At 36.3% G+C, this 19,530-nt stretch overlaps 1 protein-coding gene across 2 annotated transcripts in view; it reads left to right on the forward strand.

The window, feature by feature from the left end:
* Positions 1-18,450, forward strand: part of MICU3 (Mitochondrial calcium uptake 3) — a 330,518-nt gene extending 312,068 nt beyond the window's left edge. For both annotated transcript variants that reach the window (XM_081752946.1, XM_081752947.1), the window contains 3 exons: positions 8,090-8,247; positions 10,056-10,213; positions 16,950-18,450. In XM_081752946.1, coding sequence (XP_081609072.1) covers positions 8,090-8,247; positions 10,056-10,213; positions 16,950-17,021 — 388 coding nt within the window. In that variant the 3' untranslated portion in view covers positions 17,022-18,450. The remainder of the gene's footprint in view (positions 1-8,089; positions 8,248-10,055; positions 10,214-16,949) is intronic.
* Positions 18,451-19,530: the final 1,080 nt, after the last annotated feature.

Here is a 19,530-nt window from a genome sequence, read left to right on the forward strand (position 1 = left end):
ATTGGCAACATTGCCAAGGCATTGGAAGCGGGCGTCTGCTATGATCCTCCTACGTGTCGTGTGCAAAATACAAGTCGTGACAAGAAGAGGGCAGCGTTCTGCTTATTGTTCATTGTTTCGCCAGTGTGTAACAGACCTTAATACAGTATACTTGCCGCTGTTCCTGATTATAAGTTTTCAGTACGTACAATATTCGTAAACTGTTTTTGGGGTATACTTAATGTTCATAAAGAAATGAGTTCATAGAACTCCGGCCTATCTGGATCTTTTGTTACCCGGCCTGCCCTTCCGCCACATTTAGCCGGATATCCTGAGTCTACTGTACTTCCGTGGAAAAATTCTAAAATCAACAGTGTGTAGGAGAACTGAAATTAAGCAACACATCATCATGTTTGCAGGGTTAATGCTTACAGAAGCTTGATATTAGTGGTAAATTTTAAAATAGAATATATATGTGTATTTTTGTTTTTATTTTACCCTTTTTCTTACATTACGTACAAGGATTATACTGTACGTAATATAGGAAAATCGTTAAAAAATATAGGACAAGTAAAATAATAAAGATAAGTAATTAACCATGCAAACAATAAGATTAGATTTACTTGTAATCTATCGAAAAGGTATAGGTAAATGACTGACCGACCATTTAGCATCTAGCCATATAGAATAGTTATTTCTTGTCATGGGTTATGAGTTACCATCAGTGTGTTTGAAGATAAAGATTTCTTCTTTGCAAGATAGGTTGATGCCTTTGAATTTTCCGTTTACCCCAAAAAGCTCTTTACATCGTCACGGAAACTTACAGTATGTTGAAGTGGTGAAGTTCCAAACAATCAATCCCGATGCAATCTTGAATATATATATAGGGGGGTTCAAAAAGAATGACCCGATTTTATAAGACTACATCTTTTACATGAATGAAGATACAGGTGCCTTGTGGAATATTTTAATATACATCGAAACTCAAATTTCCCCTTGGCATCACTTGCAAGTGGCTTTGTCGCTAGTACTCTCTCTAGGCTGCTGCAGATAATATTCAAACTTATCCCATACTTGTGCGAGCGTGTCAGGTTACTGCAGCCACTGCTGTTGCAATTCTCCGACAATTGTTGGAAAGGGAAGCACATAGACGGAGGCTTTCACAAACCCTCACAAAATAAATCATACTGAGTACATTATGAGCGAGCTGCACTAAGGAGACTTCTACCGACAACCACATGAATCGGCAACATGCAACTAGTGTCAAGTGAAAATTTGAGTTTCAATGTATATTTTAAAATTTGTCGCAAAGTTCCTTCTGCATTCATGTGAAAGATATAGCCTTATGAAATGGGTCCATTATTTTTTAAACACACTGTATAATATAGTTGAAACAAAGGAATTCTGAAATGAAATATAAAATGAATTCAGAAAAATAATGAAAACGTAATTTTTCACACTGTAAATGGTACACTATATGCACTTTCGCTAAATACTTCATTAGCTAGGGAGAGGAAGACGAAGAGAAGAACACGAGCTAATATAGAGAAGTAGCTGTGAAGCCATGTAGCGATGGATGTTCACGTGACAGTATTAATACTCTGAAGGCAGATGAAGTGTATTGGAAGAACATGAAACTAGTAGGACCAGTGGATCGGTGAAGTGCAGGAAAACGAGAAAATAATAAATGAAAAGAGAAAATTAAAAAATTAAATGTATATAAACTAATCAAGAAATTAACAAGGAAAAGTGAAAAAATGGAATTAAGTAGAATGAAAAGTGCATATAGAAACAATAATTGCAAAAAATAAATTTAAACCAGAAAGCTGTAAAGAAAACCTATTAACTGTACAGAAGATTGTTCAATGTATATCGGACCAAATTAGGAAGTGCCATATAGGGAATGATGCTAGAACGACTTGTTTACTGTATCTGAAGTTGTAGGTGGGAGAGTGTCGTGAAATGGCACCGAAATTAAACCGTTACCGGGAAGGCAATGTCATGGCCATTTTTCACTATATGAAAAGCACCTGACAGGTCAAAATCACAGTCAATCGTCATGATGGGTGAAGCATACATCGATCTTATTTTTAGTAGCCATATTCGGACGCTGACATACCGTGACAACGATGCTAAGGACCGCTGTAACTTTGCTCGCTGATGCCAGTAAAGTTTCCCGCGTGGATTATTGTTGGTATGGAATTCAGTTATGCAGGAAAGTTGCTGATACGCAAGGTTGATAGAAACGTGAAACTTAAATGCAAGATACATCCAGGAGTCCATTATAATACGTATCTTTCCAATCGACATCTCGCAGTGGTCACCCGTGAACGCCAACGAGATGAAAATCCGTAGGGACAAGATATGAAATCATACCTCTAGAACATCTCTGGATTTCTTATCAGGAAATTGAGCAGAAATTTTAAATTCATGGTATCGCCATTCAGAACTTCCTGTGAAGAGTCCTGATGCCAGTCCAGTGTACTTCTGCGGCTTTATTCTGTTGAAAAGACGTTTCCAATATCGACGAATGTGCATTCTTATTGGTCTCTGGAAAGCTTTCTGGGAGGAGTGAGTCCGAATTGCATTGCTTGTGCTTCACCCAAGATTCTTCCAGTTTAAACTTTAATGTTGGGCGATATTCCACAGTCCTAGTGGTCTAATATAACGTCATTGGTGGTGTGAGGTTTCTCTAAGATGAGTGGTCTTCAGAATCGGCCTGATATAAATCGAATAACCTTCTGCAGTAAGGTAGGGGGTTATAGGACGATTTGCGGATAGAATGGTAATATAAGTGTCTTTCTGAGGCACATTTAAGAATCTGAAGGAAGAATTTTAAGAATAATTACGCGGAATGTATGTTCTGGGACAGAGAGAGGGAAATCTGGATGTTGCAGGAGTATCATGATAGTTGATGCAAATCGAAATAAGAGTTTCACTAATATAAGACATCTTGTAAATGGGATTGGAAGAATCGCAGCTACTGGAATGATGGAAAATATATATTATCTCTCAAGGCCAAACTGGTATCGAATATAGGACAAGTTTTGCATCTGGGTTCCTGGCTTTTCTTAAATGCTGGTGCAAGATCCGTCAAGGGACCAGTAAACATAATAAAGGGCGGGAGACGGTGCTATAATTTCAAAATGAACCGGAGAAAAGTTTAAAGTGTCTCTTACTCCTTCTAGTCTGACCGGAACACACTGTAGCTCCTAGTGTAGGTGGTCATCTCAAAACCTTTTAAATAAGCCAGTAGTGATTGAAAAGAAGAGATCTGTATCAACTGTAGAAGTTGGAAGGGAGAAAAGATAATAGATGACTAGTTTTCCATACCTAAGTAATATTACTAGTAAAGATCTGATGTGTGAAGAATAAGTAATAGTAAGTATATGAATGGCAAGAGAAAACTTTAGGAGGAAGTAAAACGTATTTCGTAATAGAGCTAGGACACAAAGTTTCGTGATGCGTACTGTATTTGACGGAACAGGAACATAGACCAGCTGAAAACTGATGAAAAGAGCCTGGAAGCAAACGATATCTGAGTATAGAAGAGAATGGAGAAAAGTAAATTGTTAGGACGAAAATATTAATAATAATAAAAAGTTTAAGCAGAAGTTGATAGAGAAGAACGATACTGAAGTTAAAAGGAGCAAAAACTGATTATATGATTGTTTGAGAAGAAATTTTTATTAGGAATGTGATAGAAGGTATGGTAAAAGGTAAAACAGCATGGGGAAGAGGACGACTAAAAGTGATAAACTATATTATGAAGAAAATTCGAAGTGTAACAAAGTGCTTCTGAGCCGAAAATCGAAACTAGGCCTGCAATTTAACGTGTAGGCGTGGTAACCAGTGTGCTAGTTTACTCACTCATTCATTAACACCCTTGCCCATGCATCCAAAGGGAACTTCGATGTCTGGTGATAGTCCACATTGCTAGGGGTATAATAAAATACTACCAGGTGGTGGCGGCGAGGTTTCTTGTAAGGTGAGTGCCCTTCAAAATCGGTGCAATGTAAATCAAACCACCTTCTGGTTAATATTATGCTGAGTATATATATATTGAAATAATTGGTTGGTTTACATATACATAAGTCCATTGTAGCTTGTTTATAGTATACTGTACTTATTTAAAATCTATAAAACTATAAAAAAGAAAAAAGATTTTCCGTATAATTGGAGATAAATTCGGTCCCATCCACCCCGAATTATCAAGTCTCTATTGTATCTGTTAGTTATGTAACTTAAGATAAATTGTGAAATATGTAAATCACTTTTACTAAATAATAGTGTAACACTATTAGTTATTAAAAGTGATTTGCCTTTGGCAGATTTTAGTGTTAATTAAGGGAAATAAGTACCAAAGCTAGAAGGAAGTACATACATATAAGAGTACCTCAGAGTGTGAAAAGGAAAAAATGAAATGAAATCTTTAAGTTTTACGTCCGACGGTTATGCCGGTTAGGCTAAAAGAGACGGTGATAATGAGAAATGAATGAAATGGTGGAATGAATAAAGTGGGAGGAAACGGGAGAACCCCGAGAAAACTCACGAGCATGGTGTTTGTCCACCACAAAGTTCACACGGCGCGAGCTGGGATCGAACCAGGGACCCCAAGCACTGGAGGTGAACGCTCTACCACTGAGCCACCGCGCCCCCCAGTGTGAAAAGGAGGATGAACTGTTGGAAAGACAGGGGATCATGTGTGTGATGAAGATAATGATACATTGCTGAAACAGTAACACTATTATTTATTAAAAGTGATTGGGTTTGGTTAGATTTTAGTTTTAATTAAGACAAAAAGAGTTCCAATGCTAGAATGAACAGCATTCATGTGAAATAGGTATGTGAAATTTTAAGTAAATATTGGTTAGGTATTTTTAAAATTTTATAATTCAAACAATAAAAACAAATTAAATACTTGGCAGTAATTGGAAGGAATATTCTTATCCTATCGCTGTATTTCCTTGTTTTATTCTTACGTAAAATATAATTAAGGATGTCTTATATTGTTTTCCTAAGAGGAAGTATGTACTTAATGGGCACATGAACACTTAATATCAGCAGAATCGTATACTGGGTTGTACACTAAAACATGGCATCGTGTTTCTTATTGGCTTAAATGCATTATGTGATTCTCTCCATATGTCTTTCACTTTAAAAGAGCATTGTGTGTGTAATCGAATACTTGAGATAACAGACATCAGTTGGTACTCAAGTTCTTAACAGAATGAAAATCCCCTTATTAACTGCCTGTTATTCTCGCCACTGAAAAATATTAATAAAATATTTAATGGTATTCACTGTGTCCATGTATCTTCCTAAAAATTATAGGTATAGGTTCAGGTTGGCATTTCACATAGAAGGGAAAAATTATATAACTGAGCCATACTAGGTAAAAGAGAGTTTAACATAAAACGTAACTTACTTGATACGTCAGTTTTGGTCCTTTAATTAAATATTTCCATCCGCGTGGGGATCATCTTCAATATTAGTTTCATTTCTGTGTCACCGGGTTCTTTCCTTTACATCTGTGATTTTTAGCTTTTTTTATAAACACAATTTTACACCGAATATTGTGTGGTTTAATTTCAGGTTATTAATTATCCCCTATTGAGTGTCACTGTAATTTTAACATTCCACTTGCTGGTTCGAAACGTCGTTTTTTGCAGAAATAGATGAGCACTTAGTGCAAAGAGAGTTATAGATTTAACACTCTTTGATAAATTTCTTGAAAGCACTATACACTTAATCCTCGTCTACCTTCAAGTCATCATATTTGTTAAGAACCATATAATACTCTTCTGCGCCCTTATCAATTTTTTACATTTCCTGTGGTCCTTTATATATACTCGAAGACTCGATCCGTTCTTAAGTATGAAACAAAAACTCACTACATCAAATAAAAGATTTCCTTGTGAACAAGATAATAAAATCCATCTCTGCGTTTATTACAAAGTAATGTTCTGTTCTAGCTGATTTTCTCGTCTAATTGTTAAGAAATTTCCCAAACAAGATACCAGATCATTTTCAGAGAACAAGACATATTACTAAATATATATGCACATAAGTTCCTTGTAGTTTTGATTTCGTTTAATTCTTGTGCGTCCAGTAGCGGTGTTACTTATTAGGAGGTTAGAGTGAGTGGTATACTTATAGAAAAAATAATTCCTCTGCTCTCCATCTCTCTCTGTACTCTTTATTAGTTGAGTGACTAAGGACTGGGAAAAAGAATTACTGGAAACGAACATAAAAGCAGTAGCTGTACTTCAATTGGTAACAGAGAAACGCCATAGAGAAGAAAGAAGTATCTTTTGCACAGTAAAGACTGAATGGTTAAAATCTGAAAACCATCCTTACCCCAATCAATAGTTAATAAAATTACTTACCAAGTGTATGGAACAAATTATAATGTTCCTTAGCCAGTTTTTCTTTATTTCGATTGTTACACTCGAACACACTTCCTCAGGGACATACAATTGCTTAAATCTATTTTCATAATGTTATGTTCGCAAAAATTATGTGAAGATCATATTGGGGAGAAGGGCTGAAGCTACTGTGTGTACGTGAGGAAAAGTGTCCGAATATAACACTCGAAAGATAGGAAGAAAAAATGGCTGAGGAACACTAGTAGGTAGGTAATCCGTTGTAGTTAATAAAACGTTGATTCGCGTTTGTAAATCCGTTTCTTATCTGTACACCAATATTTACATTTCCTCAGATCTTCGACAGTGGCCTCGCGTAGCGTATAGTCTCTTCTTTGGTGCGAGCGGTTCCGGATTCGATTTCCGGTGACGGCACTATGTTAGAAAAGTGTAAAAGGTTTTTCAGGCCAGCCACCATGAGTGAGGTTTTTCTGGGTTTTCCTCATTCACACCAGGCAAATGCTGGGATGGTACCTAACGTACAGACCCCAGGCCGTTTCCTTTTTCCCTTTCCTCAGATAGTGTGATCATCGAGAGACGTCATCCCTCATAAATGACGGGCTAACAGGACCATAGATGCCGAAAGCCCAGAAAACTAATTCCTAATTCTAATCAGATCTTCGACAAAGCTCTTTGTCGTAAGTGAAGTACAAGAATTTACAAATTGAAAGTGTAAGTCCTTCTGCTGAGAAAGAAACTTTCTATTTTGTACAAACGTTTCAAACCCTCCCTTCATCTGGTTCTATAAGGAGCATCAATATGTAAATAAATAGGGATAAAGGGAAAATCATGATGCATACAGAGTGTTTCTAAGACCAATGAAGAAGTAACGTTCTTTACGTGGACTGCATCCAATTAAATTTACTTTTTGGAATCTCATTCTCCATAAAAATTAAAGCTGAAATGAAATCCATAGACGGATCATTAACCCTTTAGAGACGACTATCAGTCTTTCTTTAGAGACGCAAAACAATCTACGCCCTAAAAACCATCCAAGCTTATGATTGCGTATTGAATTGCATATTTGACAAGATAAACGCAATTGAGGCTTATAAAGTACACCCGTCTCCTCCATCTGGTTTTCCTGTTTATATACCATACCCATCCTTTCCGTCCAGATTATATACCACACTCGTCATCTCTGTCCAGGTTTGTCTATATACCACACCGTCATTTCCGTTCAGATTTTGTCTATATACCACACTCATTTTCTGTTCAGATTTTGTGTTTATATACCAAACTCATCCTTAACGGAACGATCGCCTGTTTGTTCGTATGCCACACCCGTCTCTAAAGGGTTAATAAAATGAATGATTCTGAAAGAATCGATAGAATGAGAATGTAGGAGGAAATGAGAGGACGCGGAGAAAACCTACCGACACGATGTTGTCCACCACGAATTCATATGACCTAGAATTCGACAGTGCCTCTACCAATTCAGTCATCATGCCTGCGCATTACATTTATTGACTTCATGTTGAAAAGATCCGCAGTCTGACACTCAACATTAAAAACTTCGCAGCTCTAAACTAAAATTCATAAACTCTTTAACATCGCAAATGCTGCATATGTCATTCAGCAACGATCTCAATGAGGCATCCTTAATTATAACATCAGATATATATCATAAGTGTGGGAAAATGTGTAATTAACAGGTTTACGTTTTTCTCTCTTTCTCTCTGCAGGTATGACATGTATTTGGATCGTTTGTTAGATCGTATTAAAGAGGAAAAAGGCATTACCTTCGATGAATTCCGAGTTTTCTGCCAGTTCTTGAACAACTTAGAAGACTTTGCCATTGCCATGAGGATGTACACATTGGCTGATCATCCCATTTCTCAAGGTAATATTCATATCTTAATTATTCGTTGGAAATGTAAGTACTCTAAATTAAAATGCTATATGGTAATAATTATAGAAGGTTTTGCCGGTGTTGATATTACGTGCGTGTATTGTATTACTGTTATATTTATTATAGCTCGTAAGTTTATATCCCTATCACAGAATAGATATTATGATCAAAGATCGGTCAAAAAGTAATGCACACTTTACTGCAGGTCGATAATAGAAGCACTAAGGAAATAAAATTTTGTAGGTAGAAGCATTGGCCTTGTGGGAATGTCACTCAATATAGGGTGTTTCAAAACAACACCGACATTTGGGAGGTGATTCCTGATACCAAGATAAGACAAAAAGTATAGACCAACCTGGGTGCATAAATGCTTCCTTTCGGAGTTATAGGCTGCCGAAAACATGAAAAAATGAACTTTAAAGGTACATAACTCCAAAACTATGGGACCTACCGTAGTCGGGTCAAGACTTCACTTAGGAACTAGTATGTGCTCTATCCAAATATCCAAGTTTCAGAATCCTGCGGTACTTCCACAACAATTTTTATAGAGGTAGTTTGTGAGTGCTTCAATTTATATGCTCGTAGCCAAACTCTCTCCATAAAAATTATTGCGTGAACACCGTAAAATTCTGAAACATATATTTAGGTGCTAGGTGTATCGTGTTTCAAAAAAAGTGGTTTCATCTTCAGTCAGCATTGACTACAAATCGTGTGATGTACGCTTTGCTTTTGAGATGTCTCTACAGTATTCCTCAGAAAGAAATCGCAGACTTCTAAGTTCAGGGAATTTCGGAGGTCACGAAATATCACCACTACATGAAGTGATCCATCTTCCACAAACATATATTTCGTACCACTCCAGTGCTCCATTATTAGTAAATGGCAAAGCTTCCTCAGTGATATCGCATCGGTCTCAAGCAAATGCTGGGGCTACAGTGTTGCTAGTCCTAGGTTTAAAATTTCCTCTTTCTCTGCGCCACCTCGTATTAAAATAGTGACGTATTTTTTAAAATAAGAAAATAATAATTTGTGCTTGTAATGCATATTTTCACAAGAAATAAATAAATTTTAATCTCGCAAAAAGATTTGATTGAAGATATTCCTCTATGCTATAGAATAGGTGATTTTCTAATAATAATTTAACTTCTTTCTTAAATAGAGAATTTGACATTTGTGTGATAGAATCTGACAACTTATTATATAGTTTTATTCCTGTGTATTCTGTACTTAATAACCCATGTCGTGACTTCTGTTGTCTCTCCTAAACCCTAAAAACTTTAACTGGATTTCACTCATCTACTTTTCTTTTATTTCTTGTTCATTTCCCTATGTCTGTTTAGCAAAAGATTGTAATTTTCTTTCTTTTGTGTCTGCTATTTTGTGGTAAGTAATTTGTGAATCAGAATAAAAGGTACTGACATGATAGTTATGAACAGAACACGCTGTCATTTAGCTTTCAAGGCTAAATATCTCGTTATCAGATTGTAAAGTTCATTTGAGAAAGGAAAAGAATATACATTAATTATATTTAATTTAAAACATTAAAAATATCAGTCGTCTGTTATATACAACCAAATTCAATATTGATAACTGTTCCTTTCTCAACTTTCGACATTCTGATGACGAGAGCTGCAGTCTTGAAAGCTAAGTGCCAGTATATTTTTTACAGTACACATGCTGTGATTATTCTGCTCTTGAAAGGAAACTAATTTACCATTTTGTATAACCAGACTGTCCACCATACAATTTAAGATGATTCCTCCTAATAATAGTACATGCTTGTTTTCCTGAAAATCCAGAGGAGTTTCATCGCGCAGTGAAGATCTGCACAGGGACTAGCCTGAGTCGTCATTTGGTCCACACAGTATTCCAGATTTTTGATGAAGATGGAGATGGTCAGCTAAGTTACAGGGAATTTATTGCCATTATGAAGGATAGGCTGCATCGAGGATTTAAGGTACGTTTTATTTTCAACAGTGATAACAATCACTCTTAAAGCCTCATGATAGAACGGGGAAACAAACGCAAAGCTTTTTGTGTGTGTGTGTGTGTGTGTGTGTGTGTGTGTGTGTGTGTGTGTGTGTGTGTGTGTGTGTGTGTGTGTGTGTGTGTGTGTGTGTGTGTGTGTGTGTGTGTGTGTGTGTGTGTGTGTGTGTGTGTGTGTGTGTGTGTGTGTGTGTGTGTGTGTGTGTGTGTGTGTGTGTGTGTGTGTGTGTGTGTGTGTGTGTGTGTGTGTGTGTGTGTGTGTGTGTGTGTGTGTGTGTGTGTGTGTGTATGTATGTATGTATGTATGTATGTATGTATGTATGTATGTATGTATGTATGTATGTATGTATGTATGTGTGTGTGTGTACAGGGTGTTAATGAACTAAACCGATAAACTGTAGATGATGATTCCTCACAGCAAAATAAGAGAAAAAGTTCATATGGTCCTGTGGGAAAAAGTGCATAGTTTCAGAGCTAATGCTGTTCAAAATCGCGAAAAGGCCAAATTTCAAGAGGCCCTATTTCGAATTCGAGAAACTGTGAATGGTGGTCCTTATCAGCGTAAAGGAAGTCATGCATATACAGTCCAAAGCTTCACATTTCATTAATGTTTAATGGATGCACAGAGTATTCCGTGCAAGGTGAAATTCCCAGACATGCCATCAACTGAATTTTGAGATATGCTATGACTTTAAGATTGGTCCAAAGTAGGCAAATGATAAGTCTTGATAGCAGTGAACACGGAATTCTTTGGCCCGATGTCGGAAGTGTTAAGGATCAGCAGCAGCACGATCTCTCGTACTCGGGAAAACGCATGCTGTGATGTTTTCTTTTACGCTTATAAGTAAAAGAAAACGTGAAATATACCGTGACTAAATACATCGCATCACACGTTATTCTGAACACAAAAAAACATGGAGCTGCCGGTTCCTAACACTTCCGATTTCCCTCCGAAACACTGGATGTCCATCGTTTTCAAGGTTTACCTCCTGCGTACTTGGGACCCTCTTTGAAATCAGTGTATATCTGAAAACTCTATTGAGAACATATCTGAGAATTACATCCTGTAGGGAACGCCCTGTACACCTATTGAAAATTCATGAAATATGCGTTTTTGGATTGCGTATGCGTGACTTCTTTTACGCTGATAAGGACCACCATCCACAGTTTCTGGAATTCGAAATAGGACCTCTTGAAATTTAGCTTTTTCGCGATTTTAGACAGCCCTAGGTCTGAAACTATGCACTCTTCGCCATAGGTTCATATGGACTTTTTCTCTTATTTTGATGCGAGAAATCACCTCTTACAGTTTGTCGGTATAGTTCATTAACACCCTGTATAGTAGTGCAGGTACTCAATACAACAGTACATATAATTATGTATAAGAATAATGCTTCATAAAATTTAATAGAATATAATCAATGTTGAGTAGATAACCGATTTTTAGTTATAACAAGAGATCGGATTTTAGGCATAATGCCTGTTTCTAAATGCTAGAGACATAATGAAAGTGTAAGTGTTGTAATTCATTTGGTAAGTCTTTGCTTCAATTGCAGCAAATTTCATTTCACTAATTTTGCCTATGTCGGTCTATATTACCTATATTATCGCTTAAATTTCTAAGTTATTGTTCTTTCTTCAAAATCAGTACTTCATTAGGATAGCTACAGATATGTCTTCTTTGAAGGAAAATTTCTATAAGTTCCAAGAAAGAACTAACGCTAATGCCAATGTTAGAAATTTTCCACGCTTGGATAAATTTTTAATTGTACTTTTTCTATTACTTTGAGAACTTTGAATCCAATACAGCTAACATTGAACATATTCGTCCATGGGGTCAGAAGAAAAATAACCTCAAAGTTGGAGTCTTTCAATTACCGCTTATGCTAATAGTGAAAGTGACTACTCTTGGATACATCTCTAATTGCGATCTTTATACTAACTTCAGGATACTGAATCGAGTGGAACTATTTTTAAACACATTCTTCCATGGAATTTTTTTTTTAAAAAATGGGGTTCTTGGAGATATCGCTTACGCCAAAAAGTGTCCACGCTTCGATGCATTTTTAATTTCGCTTTTCATGCTAATTTGAGGAACCTGAATTTACTGGAACTATTTTCAAATATGAAGTGACGAGAAAAATTACCTCAAACTTGGAATATTTATATTTATTCGTATTCCAAATTTGACATCACTTTTGTAGGAATCCCAGGATGTGTGTCTTTGAAAAGAGTTCCATTGGGTTCAGTGCTCTCAAATTAGTATAAAATGTGCAATTAGAAATGAATTTAAGCAAAGGTTTTTCTCGGGACGCCATGGGCAGATGTATTTTAAAATTCTACTATTAAATTTAGCATCTTAATAAAAATCAATATAATATAAAAATAATTAGAAATATAAAAAGCAATTAGAAATGTAACCAATGGGCATTTTCTACCATTGGCATAAGCAGTAGTTCTTTATGTCCAAGTGAAGGTGAAGCTCTGTCCCAGGATAGTAGAAGAGCAGTTTAAGACAAATCGTCTTTGTATACAGGTTGATGATTAAAATATACCATTTGCAACATTCGATTATTCTCATGTTTCTGATGAATACTTACGATGGTGTCACTCTTTCGAGCCTTTAGGATACGTGTGGTAACGTCATCAATATGGCCATCATTTTAAACTACTTAACACATGTTATCTTGAGAACCGCTCAGTCGATTTTAATTCTGTTTATGGGTAAAAGCAAACAATTCAGGACATTGAAGGGCAAAAACCATAATGCTTCCACCATAATATGCTATACATCAATAGAAAGAGAATGAAGTGTAGTTACATGGTTTGCAGAACTTGTTATGAAATTGCTGTTTATTATAAAGTAATCAGCTTCTTTGTAACAGAAAGTGTATTAATGTGCTGTTGTGAAATGAAAGGGAAGTGCATAGTTTAGTTGTTCCACTGAGCATCTGTGCAATACTTTCACCATTCTTCATAGAAATGTCGTCTATGGAACGTTACCTTCCAGGCCAAAACAGAAATTGTCAGCTCTATGTGGGTAGGTATCGCTAGTAGCAGTGAAATCGAGAAGACCCGTGGTGTTATGTTACGTACGTCACGGAAAAGGGGGTTAAGTTTATCCTGTACAATGAAAAGCACATGGACAACTTTCATTCGTTAAATTGTTCAAATAGATCATACCTTCTAACGGTAGGAATTTACCACAAACGTTTGTGACATCTGGTTAGCCAATAAAGTACGTGACCAACTAACTGAATGCGTGACGTACGTAACATAACGGTATTTGTTACGTACGTCACGGCAAATAATGTCTAGTCATGCCTGATACTAGCCTTCCTTAGCAGTGGAAACAATATATATTAATTGTTCCTGAATCGAGTAGTATTGTTAGTACAAATGGCAGCACTACATCGACTGCTGCGTGTTCATTAGAGACAGGATTGTCTTAGCGTTGATTTCAGTTATGGTGTGTGTTAAAGTGCACAATTGCCATTTCTTTTCTGCAACTTCCATATATAAATATGGCACCAGTTAGCTCCAGAAGTCCACAACGGAAAACGCTAGAGAAGTTAAGTGAAGAAGAAACAGCAGCAAATCGTGAGAAAGAAAAGCATAGAATGCAGCAGTACCGAAAGACAATGTCAGCATCAAAGGCATAAAGTGCGTCGACAGACAAAAATACGCATGCAGAAGTCCGCAGCGAAACGAAACGAGAAGAATCTGTCCTATCTGGATCGAGTATGGGCTATCAGAATGCTGCATCGTTAGCAAAAGCAGTGCAAAGAGTGAGAAAAACCCTCCCCAGTAGCCCTAGAAGAAAACTCAGAGTGGTTAAAAAATAGTGGAGCAGTTTGGCGTGGCACAAAAGAAAACACAGCAATGTAAAATCATCGTACTAAGAAGCAACGCAAACGCAACCGTAATTAATTTCTACAAGAGTGACAATATATTCCGAATGCTCCCTGGGAAAAGGATACCGTTTTCATGTACAGCAATGATGGGGAAAAGGAAAGATGCAAACGAGACTCATGATTTTTACATCAGCGAGACACATAAGCTCTTCATTACCGAATTTGCAAAAATATACCTATGAGTTAAACTAGTTTCCTAAACCTTTGCCCCAAAGAATGCATTACTGTATATAGGTAGGATCACTTGTCTTGCTTGTCCATACTGTGAGAACATTCAAAAAATGATTGGCGCCAAAGTGAGTTGGAACCAGCTACCAATGACAAAGAACGTGCTTGTTGAGGGAAGTGTATGCGATACAGAGAGTGAGATATGTATGAAGGATAAGTGCATGGCATGTACGAACATAAAACATACATCCAAGGTCTGTTGTGTGAACCGGAAGATCGTGAGGAGTAGGTTGAAGTTTATCAGTAGAAGAGAGACACCCTAGAAATTGTTCATTTTGACTTTCAACATGTGACAGAAATGGAAAATCAGTTACTAGTGTATCGGTGTCACTATACAACATAAGAAGACAAAACCAGGAGCTGAGCACCTTCAAAGAAGAAATGAAAATATAGATGAAGTGGTTTTGAAGACAGACTTTGCAGAAAATTACGCAATTAAGCATCAATACGAAGTTATGGCTGGTCAAACGCAGCCGATCCTACTGTCATTGTTTACATCACAGTAGCATACCTCAACAATGGAGAGCGAAGTTACTGAGTAATATCTGACACGAAACACCATGATACTTTCCAAGTATCCATCTTCAATGATTTAAGATTTTGCTGGAATTGCCCATTAAAAAATACACCTGTGGACAGACAGAGCGAGCCAACATTTTAAGAACCGGAAATCCATTGTCTATCTAAAGCTACTAAATGAAATTGTACCAACAGAGTGGAACTTTCACGAAAGCTATCATGGAAGATGGGCACATGATGGAGTTGGAGCAAAGATGAAAAGAGAAGTTTGGTTCCGTGTTCTTCAAGGTAAAATAATAATGAAAGACGCTAGTGATTTCCATTCCGTCGCTCTCAAAAATACCCAGCAAATTGAATACCTTTTTATATTGCATTAAGACATAGCCAACTACGACTTTCCCTTTGTTACACACTTCATGGACGTGAACTTAAGGCAACTAAAAACAATCAAGTCCGCAAGATACGTTGTTCCTGCTAAAAGGTTTGTTGTGTGATATATGAAACATAAGTGCCGATCTTGAAAAACTAGTACCAATTGCACATTTCAATTTACAGCACCAGTGGAAGTGATACTTCAGATCGAGATGAGCCTGAGAAAAATATTTCGCAAAGTGTCAGAGACAAATTGCTTCCCTCCCAAAATGTTGACATAAATATCGGAAGTTATGTTGCAGTGGTGTATGTAGTCGGACCGAGACATAAAACAAGTGGGACACGTAACTGCTGTCGAAAGTGATGGAATGCACCGAATGAAATACATGCGTGTAAGTGATCAGGGAAAAGACACATTCTTTTGTCAACCACGTGTAGATGACTTTGATTCTGTGGAACGAAATCACATTCAGAAAGTTCTTCCAAAACCCCGTGAGAAACGAGATCACTACACTTTTGCCCACGAGTACCTGAAGGACTTGAACATTACTAATTAAAATGCACACTGTATTCACATTTTAATATTTTTCATACTATGTTGAATTTGCGATGTCTGCTACTTCCAAACGACTGTGCGTTATCATTAACAAATATCAGTAACTTATATTTGTTCTGTGGCTTTCCAATCGATCTCTCTTCGAAACTTTCAATTTTGAGTCTCCACTCCACAATTGTTTCTTCTAGTCAAAGTGCACGCTGTTACGTACGTCACGAAATATGTGCGTACGTCACGCTAGTTATGTTTTATTTTTTTTTTTTTGCTAAGATACCGATGCATCGAAAACTCCGGTTACAATGCAGAAATAGCATAGCAGTAGTCACCTATACACGCAATTTTCTTCGAGCATACACATGCAACAGCAGAGCAGAATTTATCGTTTTCTTCTCGATGTCTAACTTCAATGTCCATTTCATTGTGCGTACGTCACGACGTTTTGCACATTTATGCAATTTGTTTTTGGTAATTGATTAATGTGTATTTTATACCACCTTAAAGCTGTATTTCCTATTTGTCCAATACAAAAAGAAGTAAAGCGATATCTTCATTATGAAGGCCGCTACACTCAAAGAAAGTCAGAAAAGGAAGTCAACATGTTACGTACGTCACGTTGCTTTCACCCTTATGTCAAATTAAAGTTCTAAACTCAAACTAAAAATTATGTTCAGTAATTTTTTGTTGTTGATATAAGCGATAATTAAAGAAGTGCGAGGTAGTTTGTACATTTTACGGCATCAAAATTCGTGTTGTTGTCAAATTACAACGAAACTATCAGATTTACGAAAACATGTTACCGTACATAAATTTTAATGTAATTCAAGAACTTTAATTTGCTGTAAGGAAATCTAAACCGGCATATTCGTTTCCGAGATGTTGTAACACTAAAATAATAACTAGTTAATAAAATACTTCGTGAATGCTCTGTTTTTTTAAGGAAAGGAGAAAATAAGTCTCAAAGTTGACTCAGTTGCTTTGCATTAATGAAAAATATCTGTATTTTACTAAAATTTCTTATCGCTTAATGATTTATGTTGTATAGTCCTTGGTTTTTGGAGACCATATATCTCTTCAAGGCAATGAGTAGCTAAATGTATTTTTTCTTTCTTATTTTCCAGTCATACACAAAGAATGAAGGCTGGGATGCGTTTAAGTCCTGCGTCAAGCAAGAAATGAAGTCTGTTTTATAATTATTTGATTGTTGAGTATTAGAGCGTATACTTATAGAGGTAAATAATGTGAAAAAAATCGACTTATGTAAATATTTCCTTCTTGATATAGCTCTTGATATAGCTCTTATTGCTTAAGAGTAAACAGATTATACGATAGTGATAGGTAGATGGAAAGTTCCATTGATATCAACCTTTATCGTAACTTCCCGAATTACGTATTTGCCTTTGGAATAATTTTTCAGGTGCTCTCTAGCAGCGGCGGCCCATGTTTAAGGTTGTAGGTTTACGCTATCACGATTAGAAATTATTTTCGTGGTTTGTTCGCAAATGAACCTTCATTCTTTATAATATAATTGTGTTTTCTGAGGAAAGAGAATAAGAAATATCGAGTTGTTTATAGCAAACGCAATGCATAGTTTGAACACAAGCAAAACCATCTTTCTTTTCAATGGTCAATAACTGCTAGTGGTATTATTCAAAAGAACACTCCCAAAGTCTCTTAATGACAATAGTAAGTGAGTATTGACAGTTCCCACATGACTGCTAATGCTTTTTTGAAAATTCCTCTGCTTATAAGAAAAGTTGGTTTAGTTTATGATTGGGGTGTTAGGGTAAGCGTAATGCTTTAAATGCAGTAAGATAGATCGCACACGAGAGATGAAACATTAAACACCATGTGATTGTGAGTTATTTCTCCTTCTTGGCCGTAGTGAATATGAACAATTTTATATTTATGGTATTTTTTCTATTGCTTCATATTTAGTGTGATAGTTTTCAGTCCTTTCCCTTCCATAAATATGTCGAGCAGTGTTAAGAACCACTGCAAAGTACTTTCATCTATTGACTGCCTTTTTGAAAAATGGTTGTGTAAATATGAGGCGTATCGGGTACTAAGAGCAAATTCAACTAAAAATGTTTTTGAGATAAATTTTGGTCGTGTAGAAACAGTTTTCCATTTGTCAGTTACCTGGCCATAGCCACTGTTTAAATATGGCTGGTGTGTATAAACAAAGATTATTATTGTGAGCAGTGTGGAGGTCTTTTGTATAAAGATAGCTGTTTGTGGATGCTAAATAATGCCTTCTGTGAGATGTCGCTGTTTACCTTGGCAACGTACATTAGTTACGTTCATATTGATATAATCTGTGAATATTATAGAACGTAGGTAATAAGGTGCAATTGTGGATGTTGAATAGGTTTACTTGCGTATTTATAATATCAATCAAAAGAATCTTAATTTAGTTTGTACCGTAACAGATATTTTCTACGGGAAAAACGATTGATTTTCAAAATACACTGGATGTCCCACGTAAAATTATTCCGCCTGTTCTGCATAGAAACACGCCTTCTGATAGTTGTACATTAGAAGCACTCGTGTATAGTACTATGCTGAACAGAACTCAGACTAACAAACAACTAACGGTGGGGCTGCATGGGTTCCTTGGTTCGATCCCAGCTCGCGCCAAGTGAGCTTTGTAGTGGACAAACACCGTATGCGGGGTTTCCTCGGTTCTTCCCGTTTCTTCCCACATCTCATTCATTTCTTATCACCGTTTCCTTTAGCCTAACCGGCATAATCGTGGGACGTAAAACTTAAAGATTTCATTTCATGTTCAAACAACTAAGTAAATCGTAATTTGTTTTACAAACAAAATAATATTACAGGAATTGCTCAAAGTAGTTCTTAACTTCTAGATATTTTCTTGCAGAATATGAACAGAAGGAAGTCATTGCGTTTAGCACTGAGAACAGAGCCCATTACTCGCCATTTTATAATCAAATTCTAAATAGTATTCTTCGCAAGTAAGCTATGAAATTTCACGAGTTTCCTTTAAAGAATTCAGTTCGGACGCCCACCACAAAAATGCACACCCTTCTTTCACTGAATGTTGCGTTTTTTATTTCGTATTTTTAAAGCAAACCATACAATCACAACTAGTAACAGTCAATGATCGAGACCAACTATCCTGCACAGTATTATGAGACTGGACTGACTGTACGTGGTGTAGATGTAACAACAGCAGCAACGTGAATAATTAGAGAAAAACTTAGCACATCTGGTGTCTTTGTTTTTATTACCTGAAACGCCTCATGTATACTGTATTTTGTGGGTGCAAGTGTTACGTTTTTAGTTCATGGGTCGCCACTGTTTTACTGTATATTATAGTATTGTGCATTGGTAGTGAATAAAAAAAATGTCCAATATTAAAGAAATGTTGCTACAGTGTAGAATTAGATGTAATGCTCTAGATGAGCAGAACTGAGCTTTCTTTGTATATTAAGCTGTAAGATATCTTCAAATGCTACCCTAATTGGGTAAAATATCTTATATATACATATGTATATGATTCAAGAGAAACAGTACTGGTTGTGATTACTTAATGTAGATACAGTGTTGTTGCTACGTCCTTGTACTAAGAAAAGGCAGATTGAAAGAAATCTTCAAGTTCTATGTATCTGAAACTAATGTTAGAGTTTTAGTTGGACTAAATAGTCTTTAAGGCATAATTTTATAATTATTCAACTT

This window comes from Thermobia domestica, chromosome 3 (assembly GCF_964235325.1).
Source record: "Thermobia domestica chromosome 3, izTheDome1.hap1.1, whole genome shotgun sequence".
Taxonomy (NCBI): domain Eukaryota; kingdom Metazoa; phylum Arthropoda; class Insecta; order Zygentoma; family Lepismatidae; genus Thermobia; species Thermobia domestica.